We start from the raw sequence: 16,336 nt of genomic DNA, 5'->3' as shown, positions 1-16,336 counted from the left end.
CATACACCTTAGCTAACTACATTTAAACTCAGTTTTTCACAATTCCTGACATTTAATCCTAGTACAAATTCCCTGTTTTAGGTCAGTTAGGATCACCACTTTATTTTAAGAACGTGAAATGTCAGAATAATAGTAGAGAGAATTATTTATTTCAGCTTTTATTTCTTTCATCACATTCCCAGTGGGTCAGAAGTTTGCATACACTCAATTAGTATTTGGTAGCATTGCCTTTAATGCCTTTAAATTGATTAACTTGGGTCAAATGTTTTGGGTAGCCTTCCACAAGCTTCCCACAATATTTTGGGTGAATTTTGGGCCATTCCTCCTGATAGAGCTGGTGTAACTGAGTCAGGTTAAAAGGCCTCCTTGCTCGCACAAGCTTTTTCAGTTCTGCCCACAGATTTTCTATAGGATTGTGGTCAGGGCTTTGTGATGGCCACTCCAATACCTTGACTTTGTTGTCCTTAAGCCATTTTGCCACAACTTTGGAAGTATGTTTGGGGTCATTGCCCATTTGGAAGACCCATTTGCAACCAAGCTTTAACTTCCTGCCTGATGTCTTGAGATGTTGCTTCAATATATCCACATACTTTTCCTACCTCATGATGCCATTTATTTTGCACCAGTCCCTCCCGCAGCAAAGCAACCCCACAACATGTTGCTGCCACCCCCCGTGCTCCACGGTTGGGATGGTGTTCTTCAGCTTGCAAGCCTCCCCCTTTTTTATCCAAACATAACGATGGTCATTATGGCCAAACAGTTCTATTTTTGTTTCATCAGACCAGAGGACATTTCTCCAAAAAGTAAAATCTTTGTCCCCATGTGCAGTTGCAAACTGTAGTCTGGCTTTTTTATGGCAGTTTTGGAGCAGTGGCTTCTTCCTTGCTGAGCGGCCTTTCAGATTATGTCGATATAGGACTCGGTTTACAGTGGATATAGATACTTTTGTACCTGTTTCCTCCAGCATCTCCACAATGTCCTTTTCTGTTGTTCTGGGATTGGCACTTTTCGCACTAAATACGTTCATCTCTAGGAGACAGATCACATCTCCTTGCCTACTATTACTTGTACAGATGAAAGTGGTACTTTCAGGCGTTTGGAAACTAGTCCCAAAGGATGAACCAGATTTGCGGAGGTCTACAATTTTTTTTTCTGAGGTCTTGGCTAATTTCTTTTGATTTTCCCATGATGTCAAGCAGAGAGGCACTGAGTCTGAAGGTAGGCCTTGAAATACATCCACAGGTACACCTCCAATTGACTCAAAGGATGTCAATTAGCCTATCAGAAGCTTCTAAAGCCATGACATCATTTTCTGGAATGTTCCAAGCTGTTTAAAGACACAGTCAACTTAGTGTATGTAAACTTCTGACCCACTGGAATTGTGATACAGTGAATTATAAATGAAATAATCTGTCTGTAAACAATTTGAAAAATTACCTGTGTCATGCACAAAGTAGATGTCCTAACCGACTTTCCAAAACTATAGTTTGTCAACAAGAAATGTGTGGAGTGGTTGAAAAACGAGTTTTAATGACTCCAACCTAAGTGTATGTAAACTTCCGATTTCAACTGTATCTTTAGAATTTTTTTGGGACAGTACATAGCTAGCTCTCACGATTCCATCATTTGCTGAATGCAGTTTTGTGAAAAGTCCTTGCTGCTTTTTCAACTGAGAAAACAACTTTATCGATGCACTTGCCCTCAGAAGACATATTCTTATTTCTCTTTTGCTTCGTTTGGAAGTGTCGGGACAAGTTCATTGTCTACTTTCCTTTTCATTGAAATCTTTGATAAACACATTTTTTGCTCAATTTCTAGCTACATACTATTTGTAACTGTGACGTGTATGTCAGCCTGTCAGTCACTGTCTGTCCTCGTGCAGTTGTTATTTATATGTACCTTCGAAATAAATGTCCCACAAGCGGTGGGAGTTAAAGGATTACACAAAAGGCGAGTATTCATTGGGCTTTTAATTTGAATAACAAATACTTTTTTCAAAACTACTGTCGCAAATTCTTTATGTGATCTGAGCATGATTCCGCAGGCGGTATTGAAATTAGGATGCGGGCCGCATACGGCCCCTGGGCCGGCCTTTGCCCAGGCCTGGTGTAGATGAAGGGGAAGATACAGGTTAAATACGGATTTTTAAAGCTTTGAGACATGGATTGTGTATGTGTGTCATTCAGAGGTTGAATGGACAAGACAAAAGATGTAAGTCCCTTTGAAGGAGGTATGGTGGTAGATGTCAGGTTTTTGTCAAGAACTGTAACGCTGCTGGGATTTTCACAATCAACAGTTTCCCTTGTGTTTCAAGATTGGTCCACCAGCCAACTTGACACAACTATGAGAAGCATTAGGGTTAACATGGGCCAGCATCCCTGTCGAACGCTTTCGACACCTTTTAGAGTCCATGCTCCGACAAATTGAGGCTGTTCCGAGGGCAAAATGGGGGAGGGTTGCAACAAAATATTAGGAAGATGTTCTTAATGTTTGTATACTCAGTATGTGTGATGCTGCGCAAAGAATGGGGACAAACCTGTATCGTAGATAGTGAATGTCTCAACTATCTCACCTTCTTCGCCGACTTGCTAATTTACTGCTTCTGAACTCAAAGTCAAAGTGGACACATTTATTTTCTCTCATTTCTATTTGTATTTTTGGGGGGTGTAGGGATTCATATTTTTTCTCCTTCTCAGTCACTCTCCTGTCTCTCTACCTCAGTCTCTCTGGCCAGTGTGGGAGAAACTTGCGACCATGGCGACTCCAGACCTAGCTAAAAACACAGCTACAAACCCAGACGGGAGGGATTTGAGCCCTGTGGACTTCATCCAGCTGCAGCAGTACATGGAATGTGAGTGCCATTTTTAATTAAAAGGAAAGGTGGGTCAGATACAATGCTAATACCATACTTCTAGAATTAACTTCAACAGTCTGTGGCTCTAGGTCTAATGAACCTGACTGTAGCTCCCTTCAGTAACCACGAGCACAACCGTTCCTTGATTTTAACTGGCGGCTTTATTATGTAGGTTTAGTCACAATTATCACCTTCCGTGAGAACTATAAAGTAAATTAAAAAATACAGTTATAAGCACACTCTTACAACCTTATCTTACGAGTGACTTATTAGCTTGGTATAACTCTGAAGTGCTTACATACATAACAGTTTAACCAGCGTTATAACAACGGGTTCAGATTAAATACATGAATAAAGGAAAAATACCTCAGTGGCTGCTTATAACAGAAGGGAGGAAATCAAACTTCACACTTATTATTCCTGGCATGAATTCACACTTCATCCTAACATACACTCTTCAACCTTTATGAACTTACACCCGATGACATGAAAACTTAGCTAAAGCAGCGCAGGATTGCCTTCCCTCCAAAAGTGTGTTGCTACAATAAGGATCCCCGTTACAACAGTATTAGCAACGTATTTCCGCTTGTATTATCATTTCCCCCGCACAGCGGACACGTAAACGATTCAAACAAAAGACAACGACTTAACCTGTAAATCTAACTATCAGTTACTTTGACAAAGACCTAGTTGGGTAAAAATGTTATCCTATTGAATACATGGGAACCACCACCAGGTGGAATATTTTTTCATAGTTTTGATGTCTTCACTATTACATTTACATTACATTTAAGTCATTTAGCAGACGCTCTTATCCAGAGCGACTTACAAATTGAATACAATGTAGAAAACAGTAAAAAATATATATAAAAATCTTTGAATGTGTAGGTGTTTCCAAACGTTTGACTGCTACAGTATACATAAAAAATTTTTTCACACCAGATACACACATACACATATAAACAACAACTTACAGAGGCACATAAACAATGACTATATCTCATCTGCCCAGAGCCCCATGCTCACCCCCCTCCCCAGTGCCTGCACTATTGTTTGCCATATGACCTTTGTTTTTTCCCCTCGGTTGCCCATGCTATTTCAATAATAAATCATTAGATTTTCCATTGTGTTAATGATGGAGGGTTGATTGATTTCTAAGTTTTTAGTATACGTTTCTTCAAGATGAGTGTTGAGAAGAAAATCGTCCAATCCACTGGGTATCTCACTACACCCCCATATGCCATGTCTTGAAAAATGTAGACAGACGGATTAAAAGTTAATTTACATTGTAATACTTCTGACAGCCAACTTTCTAGCTCCGCCCATAACTTTTGGACTTTATAGCATTTATACTTTAGACTTTATAGCATTTCCAGAAAGCATTGATTATTGAGTCATTGTTAGTTTTACACTTATTCTGCTGTTGTGCTATAGAATTTGTGAAATTTGTCTTTTGAATAAGACATTATATACCTTAGTTTATACTGGATTAAGGGTACATTTTCGTTAACTGTAATTTCGTTGGTTGTGCTCCAACATTTGGTATTTTATTAGGATCCCCATTTGGGATGCACAAAATATCGGTGAACATATCGGAATTGGCCGATATTAGCTAAAAATGCCAACATCGGTATCGGCCGATGTCAAGGTTAACACCGATGTTAAAAAATGATGTCAAAACTACCATGCATACCTATATAACATAGTTACATGACGTAATAACGCCACATAAAATTTGCGCTACACGTGCAACACAGCATTCCTAACCTAGCCTACACAATGTCTGCTGTGTGGATCGAGCAGTCAACAAGTCGAGCAGTCATTTTGAAGAGTAAGAACATTTCAGCGAGACAACTCAAAGGCGAAAATCATTAACGCCAAGATAATGGTATTCATTGCCCTTGACATTCAATTGTTCTCTGTCGTGGGTTTATGTTGGCTTTTTCGTCGACTGGTCGAGCACCAGTACACACTACCAAGTGCGCTATTTCTCAGATGTTGCCCTACCGGAGTTACACAGTAATATTGTCACTGCTATTTGCTTCACAACATACATACTATGGAACGCTGTTTGGGTCTTTGTGTGTCAAAAAGATACAGTAGCACTGTCAAAGCTGTACAAAAAGTCTGCAAACAAGCAAACACCGGCCACGAACGATGTGTTTACAATACCGCATTGGTAATAAAGCATCATTTGCTCGACCGCAACTTCTGGGGTAGCTAGCTTTAGCTTGGTACCTAGATAGCACCAATACAACCAGCCTGAAAACAATGACCAGTAGAACTGCAGTCATTTTCATTATTCTTAGCAATGATTTAGGAATCCTTGTAAGTATTAGCTAGGTTGCCACTTGTTGTTCAGCTATTGAAATTGAACTTCAGTTCATGAAAATAAATAGCTAGCCAACTACTTAACCCTGTTGCCCATAGCTAACATTATACGATTCAGCTAGCTTCATCTGGTTAGTGAGGCTCGACCGGACCAGGTTATGTGTTATGAAGCTAGCCACAATAAGAATTAGGCACAATAGTGGAATTTGCAGTTTGCCTTCAAAATATGTAATTGACATTGATGCAAATGAATACAAATAGTAGAATAGTGCCGTACTTTTATTTTTTGAAGGCTAACTGAAAAGTCCACTATTGTGGCTAATCCTTATTGTGTCTATTTTCACATAGATGGGTCCAACCACCATTAATAAAATAAGAACTGTCTTATAAATTAGGCTAATTTTAGATGATGACACCTAGCTATACAGCTACTGAAACAGATTATGTCGTGTTATTTGACGTGTATATTTTTTGACACGCAAAGACCCAAATGGCGTTCCATAGACATCCTGGTTGAGAGTGAACAAATTAACAACGAAACAGCACAGCAAGTATGTGAAATAAATAGGTTTTGATTATGTTTTACTGGTAATGGGGGCGTAAATGCCAGCAAAATAACTTTTTGGTCGGTTTGGTGTGTGTGTGTGTGTGTGTAACCATTATTTAACTAGTTAAGTTAAGAACAAATTCTTATTTACAATGACGTCCCGGACGACCCTGGGCCAATTTTGCCCCGCCCTATGGGACTCCCAATCACGGCTGGATGTGATCCAGCCTTGATTCAAACCAGGGACTGTAGTGACGCCTCTTGAACTGAGATGCAGTGCCTTAGACCGCTGCATCCATGATGTCTTGCTCCCAGGCAGACTAAATAACTTTTTTGCCCGCTTTGAGAACAATACAGTGCCACCGACACGGCCCGCAACTAAAACATGCGGACTCTCCTTCACTGCAGCCGACGTGAGGAAAACATTTAACCGTGTCAACCCTCGCAATGCTGCAGGCCCAGACGGCATCCCCAGCCGCACCCTCAGAGCATGCGCAGACCAGCTGGCTGGTGTGTTTACGGACATATTCAATCAATCCCTATCCCAGTCTGTTGTTCCCACATGCTTCAAGAGGGCCACCATTGTTCCTGTTCCCAAGAAAGCTAAGGTAACTGAGCTAAACGACTACCGCCCCGTAGCACTCACTTCCGTCATCATGAAGTGCTTTGAGAGACTAGTCAAGGACCATATCACCTCCACCCTACCTGACACCCAAGACCCACTCCAATTTGCTTACCGCCCAAATAGGTCCACAGACGACGCAATCTCAACCACACTGCACACTGCCCTAACCCACCTGGACAAGAGGAATACCTATGTGAGAATGCTGTTCATCGACTACAGCTCGGCATTCAACACCATAGTACCCTCCAAGCTCGTCATCAAGCTCGAGACCCTGGGTCTCGACCCCGCCCTGTGCAACTGGGTACTGGACTTCCTGACGGGCCGCCCCCAGGTGGTGAGGGTAGGCAACAACATTTCCACTCCGCTGATCCCCAACACTGGGGCACCACAAGGGTGCGTTCTGAGCCCTCTCCTGTACTCCCTGTTCTCCCACGACTGCGTGGCCACGCACGCCTCCAACTCAATCATCAAGTTTGCGGACGACACAACGGTGGTAGGCTTGATTACCAACAACGACGAGACGGCCTACAGGGAGGAGGTGAGGGCCCTCGGGAGTGTGGTGTCAGGAAAATAACCTCACACTCAACGTCAACAAAACTAAGGAGATGATTGTGGACTTCAGGAAACAGCAGAGGGAACACCCTCTATCCACATTGATGGATCAGTAGTGGAGAGGGTACTAAGTTTTAAGTTCCTCAGTGTACACATCACAGACAAACTGAATTGGTCCACCCACACAGACAGCATCGTGAAGAAGGCACAGCAGCGCCTCTTCAACCTCAGGAGGCTGAAGAAATTCGGCTTGTCACCAAAAGCACTCACAAACTTCTACAGATGCACAATCGAGAGCATCCTGTCGGGCTGTATCACCGCCTGGTACGGCAACTGCTCCGCCCACAACCGTAAGGCTCTCCAGAGGGTAGTGAGGTCTGCACAGCGCATCACCGGGGGCAAACTACCTGCCCTCCAGGACACCTACACCACCCGATGTCACAGGAAGGCCATAAAGATCATCAAGGACAACAACCACCCGAGCCACTGCCTGTTCACCCCGCTATCATCCAGAAGGCGAGGTCAGTACAGGTGCATCAAATCTGGGACCGAGAGACTGAAAAACAGCTTCTATCTCAAGGCCATCAGACTGTTAAACAGCCACCACTAACATTGAGTGGCTGCTGCCAACACACTGACTCAACTCCAGCCACTTTAATAATGGGAATTGATGGGAAATGATGTAAAATATATCACTAGCCACTTTAAACAATGCTACCTAATATAATGTTTACATACCCTACATTATTCATCTCATATGTATATGTATATACTGTACTCTATATCATCTACTGCATCTTTATGTAATACATGTATCATTAGGCACTTTAACTATGCCACTTTGTTTACCATACTCATCTCATATGTATATACTGCACTCAATACCATCTACTGTATCTTGCCTATGCCGCTCTGTACCATCGCTCACTCATATATCTTTATGTACATATTCTTTATCCCCTTACACTTGTGTCTATAAGGTAGTAGTTTTGGAATTGTTAGCTAGATTACTTGTTGGTTATTACTGCATTGTCGGAACTAGAAGCACAAGCATTTTGCTACACTCGCATTAACATCTGCAAGGCAAGGATAATATCAGATATCGGTATCGGCCAAATGTGTCATATCAGTGTATCACTAATCTCCATTAGCTGTTGCAAAAGAAGCAGCTACTCTTCCTGGGATCCACACAAAACATGAAACATTACATAATACAGAACAATATACAGCTCAAGGGCAGAACTACATACATTTTTTGTTAAAAGGCACATGTAGCCTACATATCAATGCATACACACAAACTATCTAGGTCAAAAAGGGGAGAGGCGTTCTGCCGTGAGGTGTTACTTTCTGTTTTTTAAACCAGGTTTGCTGTTTATATGAGCAATATGAGATGGAACGGAGTTCCATGCAATAATGGCTCTATATAATACTGTACGCTTTCTTGAATTTGTTCTGGATTTGGGGACAGTGAATAGACCCATGGTGGGTCTTAGCCAAGAGAGACTGGCATGCATAGCATTTATATCAGCCCTCTGATTACAATGAAGAGCAAAACATGCCGCTCTGTTCTGGGCCAGCTGCAGCTTAACTAAATATTTTCTTGCAGCACTGGGCCGCACGACTGAACAATAATCAAGATTAGACAAAACTAGAGCATGCAGAACTTGCTTTTTGGAGTGATGTGTCAATAAAGCAGAGCATCTATTTATTACGGACAGACCTCTCCCCATCTTTACAACCATTGAATCGATATGTTTTGACTACGACAGTTTACAATCTAAGGTAACGCCAAGTAAGTCTCCTCAACTTGTTCAACAGCCACACCATAGATTACCAGATTCTGCTGAGGTCTAGAACTTCGGCAATGATTTGTACCAAATACAATGCTCTTAGTTTTAGAGATGTTCAGGACCAGTTTATTACTGGCCACCCATTCCAAAACAGACCAACTCTTTGTTAAGGGTTTCAGTGACTGTGGTTGCTGATGCCTATATGGTTGAATCATCAACATACATGGACACACATGCTTTATTTAATGCCATGGGTAGGTCATTGGTAAAAATAGAAAAGAGTAGAGGGCCCAGAGAGCTGCCCTGCGTTACACCAAACTTTACATGATTGACATTAGAGAAGCTTCCATTAAAGAAAAACCTTTGAGTTCTATTAGATAGATTGCCATATTGTGGATTCAGAGCTGAGGTTGAAAAGCCATAACACATACACTGCCTGTCAAAAGTTTTTTAACACCTACTCATTCAATGGTTTCTCTTTATTTTTACTAGGTTCTATCATCAAAACTATGAAATAACACATTATTTTATATTTGAGATTTGAAATTCTTCAAATAGCCACGATGACCAGACTTTTCACTGGTACTGTATAAAAAAATGAATACTTGGGGAGCATTATACCAGACAGTGTGGATGTACTTTTTGTCCTAAATTATCCTCTCTAATCCAGCATGCACCTTGAACCAGTGTTTTTATGGATGTTCTCATACTACTCAACTAAATCTAGGGGTAATGTTCCAAGAGGGTGAACAGGGAGACTGCATGAAAGGGTACTGCTCCCTTGCCACACTGGAGTTTCGTATAGTCAATCAAATTTAAATCAAATGTATTTTATAAAGCCCTTTTTACATCAGCAGTTGTCACAAAGTGCTTTAGAGTTACCCAGCCTAAAAGCGCAAAGAGCCGCACTAGAATGGAACCCAAAAGGCAGAGGTTTATAGATCTTTGAGGGGCATGTATTTTGCCTGTCAGACGTCCTGTGTATTTGTTTGATTTATATTACATCTTCTGCTGGTGGTTTACGTACAGCATCTTTGGCCCTGTTGTAAATTGATTTTCAAAGGTGTTGTTGCCAAAATATACATGTATTTTATCTTTTAGACTTTTCTGCCTGTCCCATATCTGGCTTCTCTTTATATGCTTGTATCCCGTGTTGACTTTCAGTATTGTCCTCTATGCAGATGGCAGTCTGAGAGTGAAAGATGTGATGAAAGAGTTCCATGCAGGCGGGCGGTTGGTCCAGTACAGATTTGGAGAGGTGAGCTTCAAGAGGGTCCTTTCCAACCATGGCCCATCCTTCTGCCAGCACCTTATGTTGACTTGAGATTACACAACACAACCCTTGTTGTCTCTGATGTACTGTTCTGTTTGGAATCTCAGCGAATCGATGCGGTTGGCTTCTCTTTGTTCCTCAAGACCTATCTGGAGGCGGATGACTTCCCTGCTGATTTCTGCCAACGCCTTTTCCACTACTTCCAGAATGCAGAGCGAGATGTTTATATGAGGAGCCCTCCACCCAAAGGGGGTGAGCCCCACCATCCTAACTCTTCTATATTATTACTGTGTATGACATACAGTATAATATAATGTATATGATATGTCTTGCTTATGCCTTCAATATCCATCAATTGCTCTTAAAAAGTGACCGCATTGATGTGAACATTCATGCATACTGTATTTGGCTCTCAGCTTGATTATGGGTCTAAGTTGATATAATACAGTACATTCAGAAAGTATTCAGACCCCTTGACTTTTTCCACATTTTGTTATGTTAGAGCCTTATTCAAACATTTATGAATTGTTTTTTTACTCATCAATCTGCACACAACAGCCCATAATGACAAAACAAAAACAGGTTTCTAGAATGTAAAAAAAAATCAAATAAAATGGAAATACAGTATTACATTTAAATAAGTACTCAGAACATTTTTGAATCATCTTTGACAGCAATTACAGCCTTTAGTATTCTTGGGGGTGACGCTACAAGCTCGGCACACCTGTATTTGGGGAGTTTCTCCAATTATTTTCTGCAGATCCTCTCAAGCTCTGTCAGGATGGGTAGTGTTGCTGCACAGCTATTTTCAGGTCTCTCCAGAGATGGTTGACCGGGTTTAAGTCCCAGTTCTGGCTGGGCCACACATGGACATTCAGACACTTGTCCTGAAGCCACTCCTGCTTGTGATTAGGGTTGGCTGTGTGATTAGGGTTGTTGTCCTATTGGAAGGTGAACCCTAGTCTGAGGTCCTGAGCACTCTGGAGCAGGTTTTCATCAAGGATATCTCTGTACTTTGCTCAATTCATTATTCCCTCTGTCCTGACTGTCTCCTAGTCCCTGCACCTGAAAAACATCCCCATAGCACAATCCTGCCACCACCATGCTTCACCGTAGGGACGGTGCCAGGTTTCCTCCAGACGTGACGCTTGGCATTCAGGCCATAGAGTTCTATCTTGGTTTCATCAGACCAGAGAATCTCTTTTCTCATCGTCTGAGAGTCCTTTAGGTGCCTTTTGGCAAAACTCCAAGCAGGCTGTCATTTGCCTTTTACTGACGAGTGGCTTCTTTCTGGCCACTCTACCAAGGCCTGATTGGTGGAGTGCTGCAGATATGGTTGTCCTTCTGGAGGTCCTCCCATCTCCACAGAGGAACTCTGGTGTTCTGTCAGTGACCATCAGGTTATTGGTCACCTCCCTGACCAAGGCCCTTCTCCCCTGATTGCTCAGTTTGGCCGGGCAGCCTGCTCTAGGAAGAGTCTTGGTGTTCCAAACTTCCTCCATTTAAGAATGATGGAGGCCACTGTGTTCTTAGGGAAATTTTTTGGTACCCTTCTCCAGATCTGTGCCTCGAAACAATCCTGTCTCGGAGCTCTATGGACAATTCCTTCAACCTTTTGGCTTGATTTTTGCTCTGACATGCACTGTCACCTGTGGGACCGTATATAGACAGTTGTGTGCCTTTCCAAATCATGTCCAATCAATTGAATTTACCACAGGTGGACTCCAATCAAGTGTTAGAAACATCTCAAGGATGTTCAATGGAAACAGGATGCAACGGAGCTCAATTTCGAGGCTCATAGCAAAGGGTCGGAATACTTATGTAAATAAGGTATCTGTTTTCATTTTATATACATTTGCAAAAAAATCGAAACCTGTTTTCGCTTTGTCATTATGGGGTATTATGTGTAATCTATTTTAGAAATGTGAATGTAACAAAATGTGGAAAAAGTCAAGGGTTCTGAATGCACTTTATATAAGTTCCAATTGCTAAACATCTGAATAAGCTCCTGGTTTTGTCTCTCAGGTGGAGTGTACCTCAAAGATGTGTCTTGTTACTTCTCTGTGTTGGAGGAGGGACAGCCGCGAGACAAACTGGAATGTGAGTACTGAGTAGCCTACTGTCTTTTCACCAATGGAATTCTGTGTGATAGTTTGTATTCCATGATGGGTTGATCTTTTAGCTGTTTTCAATTGACCAGTGAGGAGAGATAAGGAGTGAGTGAACACAAACAGGATTTGTTATTGATTTACTCATTTCATCACCTGTTGTGCTTTCAGTTACTTTCAAACTTTATGACAAAGATGGCAACGGTCTCCTGGACAGCTCAGTAAGTGACTGAAATGTACTTTCTGTATTATGAATACATTCTACTCTCATTTTAAATCAAGGTGATGTAGTGAACAGTAGGAGTTGTGAAAGAACAAACTGTGGTTTTACTCTCAATAAGGAAGTGGATCGGATCATCACCCAGATGATGCGAGCGGCAGATTACCTGGGTTGGGACGTGACAGAACTCAGACCGGTAAGACATTCACTTAAATGCCTGTCAAATATCCCTATGGGAATATTCACTGGGTCTTATATTCAAGCAAAACATTCACCTGAGGGGTATACTACAAAGCAGGATCAAGGAGTTGGCTAGCTAACTTGACTAAATATTCCGAAATCATTTTTTAAAAAGGTAATCTTGAAATGGGCATGGTCTAATTGACTCAACAACCAAAAAACGCATATCTTAGTTTAGCTTTCTTAATGAATCGGAAAATCAACAGTTAATTCTGTTTTTTTATAATGATGGCTGGCTATAGCTTATTGATCCTGCTTTGTAGTATACCCCTCAGGGTTCAGGGAAGGGTAAACAACAGTGTTGATGTTGGAATTATTATGCCTTTCTTTTTGATTGACGAGGCAAACATTATTTTCATGGAAAGAATTAGACCACATTAATCTGAATACACACTCTCTCAAATTGTTTTGTCTCACCCCAGTAATCTAGTTAGTGGTCTTGATTGAATTGGGCCCAATGCCCCCACCCAGAACCCAGTTTCAGTCCTTGTGCAAGTTTCTGGTTGGAGAATTGTAGTGAATAGCGATGAGAGACTAATGTTAACAGTATTTAGGTACAACATTGCATGTTGCTTACACTTGACATTCCATCAATTCTAATTATCAAAAAAGAGATTACAGAGATTACAGAGATTATCAGATAAGAGATTGCATACTTAATATTTGTCAGGTTAGAGTTTGTTCTGGAAGTGAAATTCTATTTAATCTACCAAATGAACCTGAAGTGATGTCCATACATGGAAATTAAGCTTCCAATGAATTAAGATAAGTGAGTCCAAAATGAGATAAACTGTCATTTGGTTTTAGGGTTGATGTTCTGGTTATAGACTTTGGTTCTATAGGGCTAACACCTGGCAGCAGCGCAGAGAGACTTGTGATTGGTCAGGAACCAGGATCAGTGGGAGTTTAACTACTCCAATTGGTCCCTAAGGTGCTGAAGGACATGATGACGGCGATGGATGCTGACAGCAGTGGAGCGGTGACCCTGCAGGAGTGGATCCAGGGAGGGATGAACAACGTGCCCCTGTTGGTGCTGCTGGGACTCAAGGCAAGAAGCACTAACAGCCAGACTCCCACTCATCTGGTTAACTCAACCAGTATACATGATTCAGCACATGACAATAGACTCCTTATGTCTAGAACATTTGCTATGAGCTGTATGGTTCAACTACTGTACATCTCAATAAAGCTTCATTCAATTCCGTTTTGATTATACTTGTAAATGTCACCCCAAAGTTATGTCTTATCTTGTCCCTGTCTTATCCAAACATCTATATGTTTACGGCCCTCAGACTTTGTTGGCAATACTGTATCAGAAACAAGTCTGCACACATACAAATGGTACTTGTTTGGATTGACGCGCTGTTTACTTTACCATGCTGTTAGTCGATTCAGAGGCACAGCCACGGTGTCTCCCTTACCATGAGCCATGAGTCTACCCTGCTGTTTACATTAGTTGTTCGTTTTTTCTCTCTCTCTCTCTCTCTCTCTCTCTCTCTCTCTCTCTCTCTCTCTCTCTCTCTCTCTCTCTCTCTCTCTCTCTCTCTCTCTCTCTCTCAGATGGCAGAGAGGGACGGGCAGCACATCTGGAGGATGAAGCACTTCAACAAGCCTGTGTACTGCAACGTGTGTCAGAGCATGCTGCTGGGCCTCAGGAAACAGGGCCTCTGCTGCACCTGTAATAGCTCTATACCGTCACAAGGGGGCCCCCTCTGTCTCATATTCATAGATATACTTAGACAGAGGTTCTGAGTAGAGACTGTAGTTCTGTTGTCACTGACTGAAGTGTGGTCCTTGAGAGCTACAGTGTGCAGGCCTTAGGGCATACATGCTTTTGTCCCAGTCCATCAACTGACACACTTGCTTCAACTAATCAGGTTCTGTATGAATAGTTGATTCCGGTGTGTTAGTGCTGGGTTAGAATAAAAGCCTGCACATCCTATAGCTCTGCTGGACCAGGGTTAGTGACCACTGCTGTAGTTCTTTATTCCCAATTGGTTCCCTGATTGCTATACAGATCTGTACCATATGCTACTCAAACCTAAGCCCAGTAGGGAAACAATATTTTAGACTTTTCATTAAAATAGCCTATTTATTATTTATACATTAAACAAGTTCAGCTTCCCTCCCCATGCACTCACAATACACACCCTCATTTTTCGTGATAGACAGGTTGAGTGCAGATCATTTAGTAGTTAATCCATTATCTTGCCTAATGCCAACAACATGCAACAACACAATAACATTTTCAAAGACAAATGCTTAACAGTGGCCTTGTTCTTCTCTCCCCCTCAGTGTGCAAGTACACTGTCCATGGTCACTGTGCCAACAAGAACCCAGGTCCATGTGCCTGCACCTTTGTTAAATCCAAAAAACAGATTGGGGTGAGCCTTAATAGAGTTCTGTATCACATATCATTCCAGAATCATGATTTTAAACCTGAATAACAGTAAGTTTCATATCATTTTGATTAATCTGCACACCTGATCATAGTCATGTCCTTTTCAAGAGTGTGTATGCAGTCAGCATAATGGAAAACATAAAAGCCTTCCCATCTTGCCCTGGTGGCTAGAGTGTTCATATGTGTTTGTGGATGTTGTCCCTCTGTCTGTCTGCTCCAGATTCCAGCTCACGGCTGGGTCAGTGCTGACTGTGACTCCAGTAAGTGTCACTTCTGCAACAAGAAGATCAAGACCCTGGCAGGGAAGCATTGCGTGTGGTGCCAACAGATGGTAAGTGTGTGTGCGTTTACATTCTTGGCTGTATGTGTACACATATACTGCCACTAGTCTTTACAATGAATGTCTCGTTTTAGCGCCATGACGACTGTGTCAACTTTGGGTCATCATCGTGCGACTGCGGGTCGCTAAGAGACCATATTCTGCCACCGTGGGCCATATACTCATCCTCCAAGGTCAGCCATTGAACACACGACAATCCCATGACTCCATTCCATAAGAGTTGCAAATGAAGTCATACTGTTTATAGCCATTCAGGCTATGCTTCAGCTAAAAGCAAAAAATGTTGGCAAATTTTTTTGTCACCCAATAATACTACAGTATGTGTCAAATGTGTATATCCCTTGCTATGCTCCTAACGCTCTCTGTTTCTGAAGAAGGATGAAGAAGGAAGGAGTAGTTCCATGGAGGACACTAACCTGGAGGACATCACCCCAGACGGGCACATTCTGCAGGTAGGGTCCTCTTACTTCCACTGACAGGGACACCGTGCCATCTACTTCACACACACTACTGGCCCTGTCCCAGGGCTGCCCAACCCTCTTCCCGGAGATCTACTGCCCTGTGGGTTTTCAGTCCAACCCTAATTTAACACACCTGATTTTACTTATTAGCTGCTTAACAAGACCTTAACTAGCTGAATCAGATACGCTAAATTAGGGTTGGATTGAAAACCTTCAGGACAGTAGATCTCCAGGAAGAGGGTTGGCAGCCCTGCCCTATCCATTAGCATGTGCTTTAACACAAATGTATGAAAGCCAGTAATGCATTTTTATTTGCTATGGATCTGCTTCTGTCACTCTTATTGACTGCAATTGTATTGTGCTGGCTTCTGCATGGCATGCACACTAGTGCATACACACGTTCATCTTATCTCCTCCCCATCTCTCTCTGCAGATTGCTCCTATTCCACACACCCACCCTCTCCTGGTGTTTGTGAACCCAAAGAGTGGAGGGAAGCAGGGGGAAAGGTAAGGGAAGATCAGGACAGACATCATAAAAAAATTCCTAGCCTGCACTAATGTACTCCTGTGAGTGAATGTCATGTATTTTTC

At 42.0% G+C, this 16,336-nt stretch overlaps 1 protein-coding gene across 3 annotated transcripts in view; it reads left to right on the top strand.

Annotated features, from left to right (window-relative positions):
* LOC124004287 (diacylglycerol kinase alpha-like) overlaps positions 1-16,336 on the top strand; it is a 36,695-nt gene that overhangs the window by 3,601 nt on the left and 16,758 nt on the right. The window contains exons 1-14 of one of the 3 annotated variants that reach the window (XM_046313080.1): positions 1,697-2,211; positions 2,722-2,851; positions 9,884-9,960; positions 10,083-10,227; positions 12,001-12,075; positions 12,255-12,304; positions 12,425-12,499; positions 13,475-13,591; positions 14,104-14,221; positions 14,839-14,927; positions 15,165-15,275; positions 15,359-15,457; positions 15,662-15,736; positions 16,179-16,252. In XM_046313080.1, the coding sequence (XP_046169036.1) occupies positions 2,194-2,211; positions 2,722-2,851; positions 9,884-9,960; positions 10,083-10,227; positions 12,001-12,075; positions 12,255-12,304; positions 12,425-12,499; positions 13,475-13,591; positions 14,104-14,221; positions 14,839-14,927; positions 15,165-15,275; positions 15,359-15,457; positions 15,662-15,736; positions 16,179-16,252 (1,253 nt within the window). In that variant the 5' untranslated portion in view covers positions 1,697-2,193. Of the gene's footprint in view, positions 1-1,696; positions 2,212-2,721; positions 2,852-9,883; positions 9,961-10,082; positions 10,228-12,000; positions 12,076-12,254; positions 12,305-12,424; positions 12,500-13,474; positions 13,592-14,103; positions 14,222-14,838; positions 14,928-15,164; positions 15,276-15,358; positions 15,458-15,658; positions 15,737-16,178; positions 16,253-16,336 lie in introns of those variants that run through there. The other 2 variants (XM_046313078.1, XM_046313081.1) reach the window with 2 other exon arrangements.

This window comes from Oncorhynchus gorbuscha, linkage group LG18 (genome assembly GCF_021184085.1).
Source record: "Oncorhynchus gorbuscha isolate QuinsamMale2020 ecotype Even-year linkage group LG18, OgorEven_v1.0, whole genome shotgun sequence".
NCBI lineage: Eukaryota > Metazoa > Chordata > Actinopteri > Salmoniformes > Salmonidae > Oncorhynchus > Oncorhynchus gorbuscha.
Note: the sequence above shows the minus strand (reverse complement) of the source record. Positions and strands in the feature narration are given on the sequence as shown.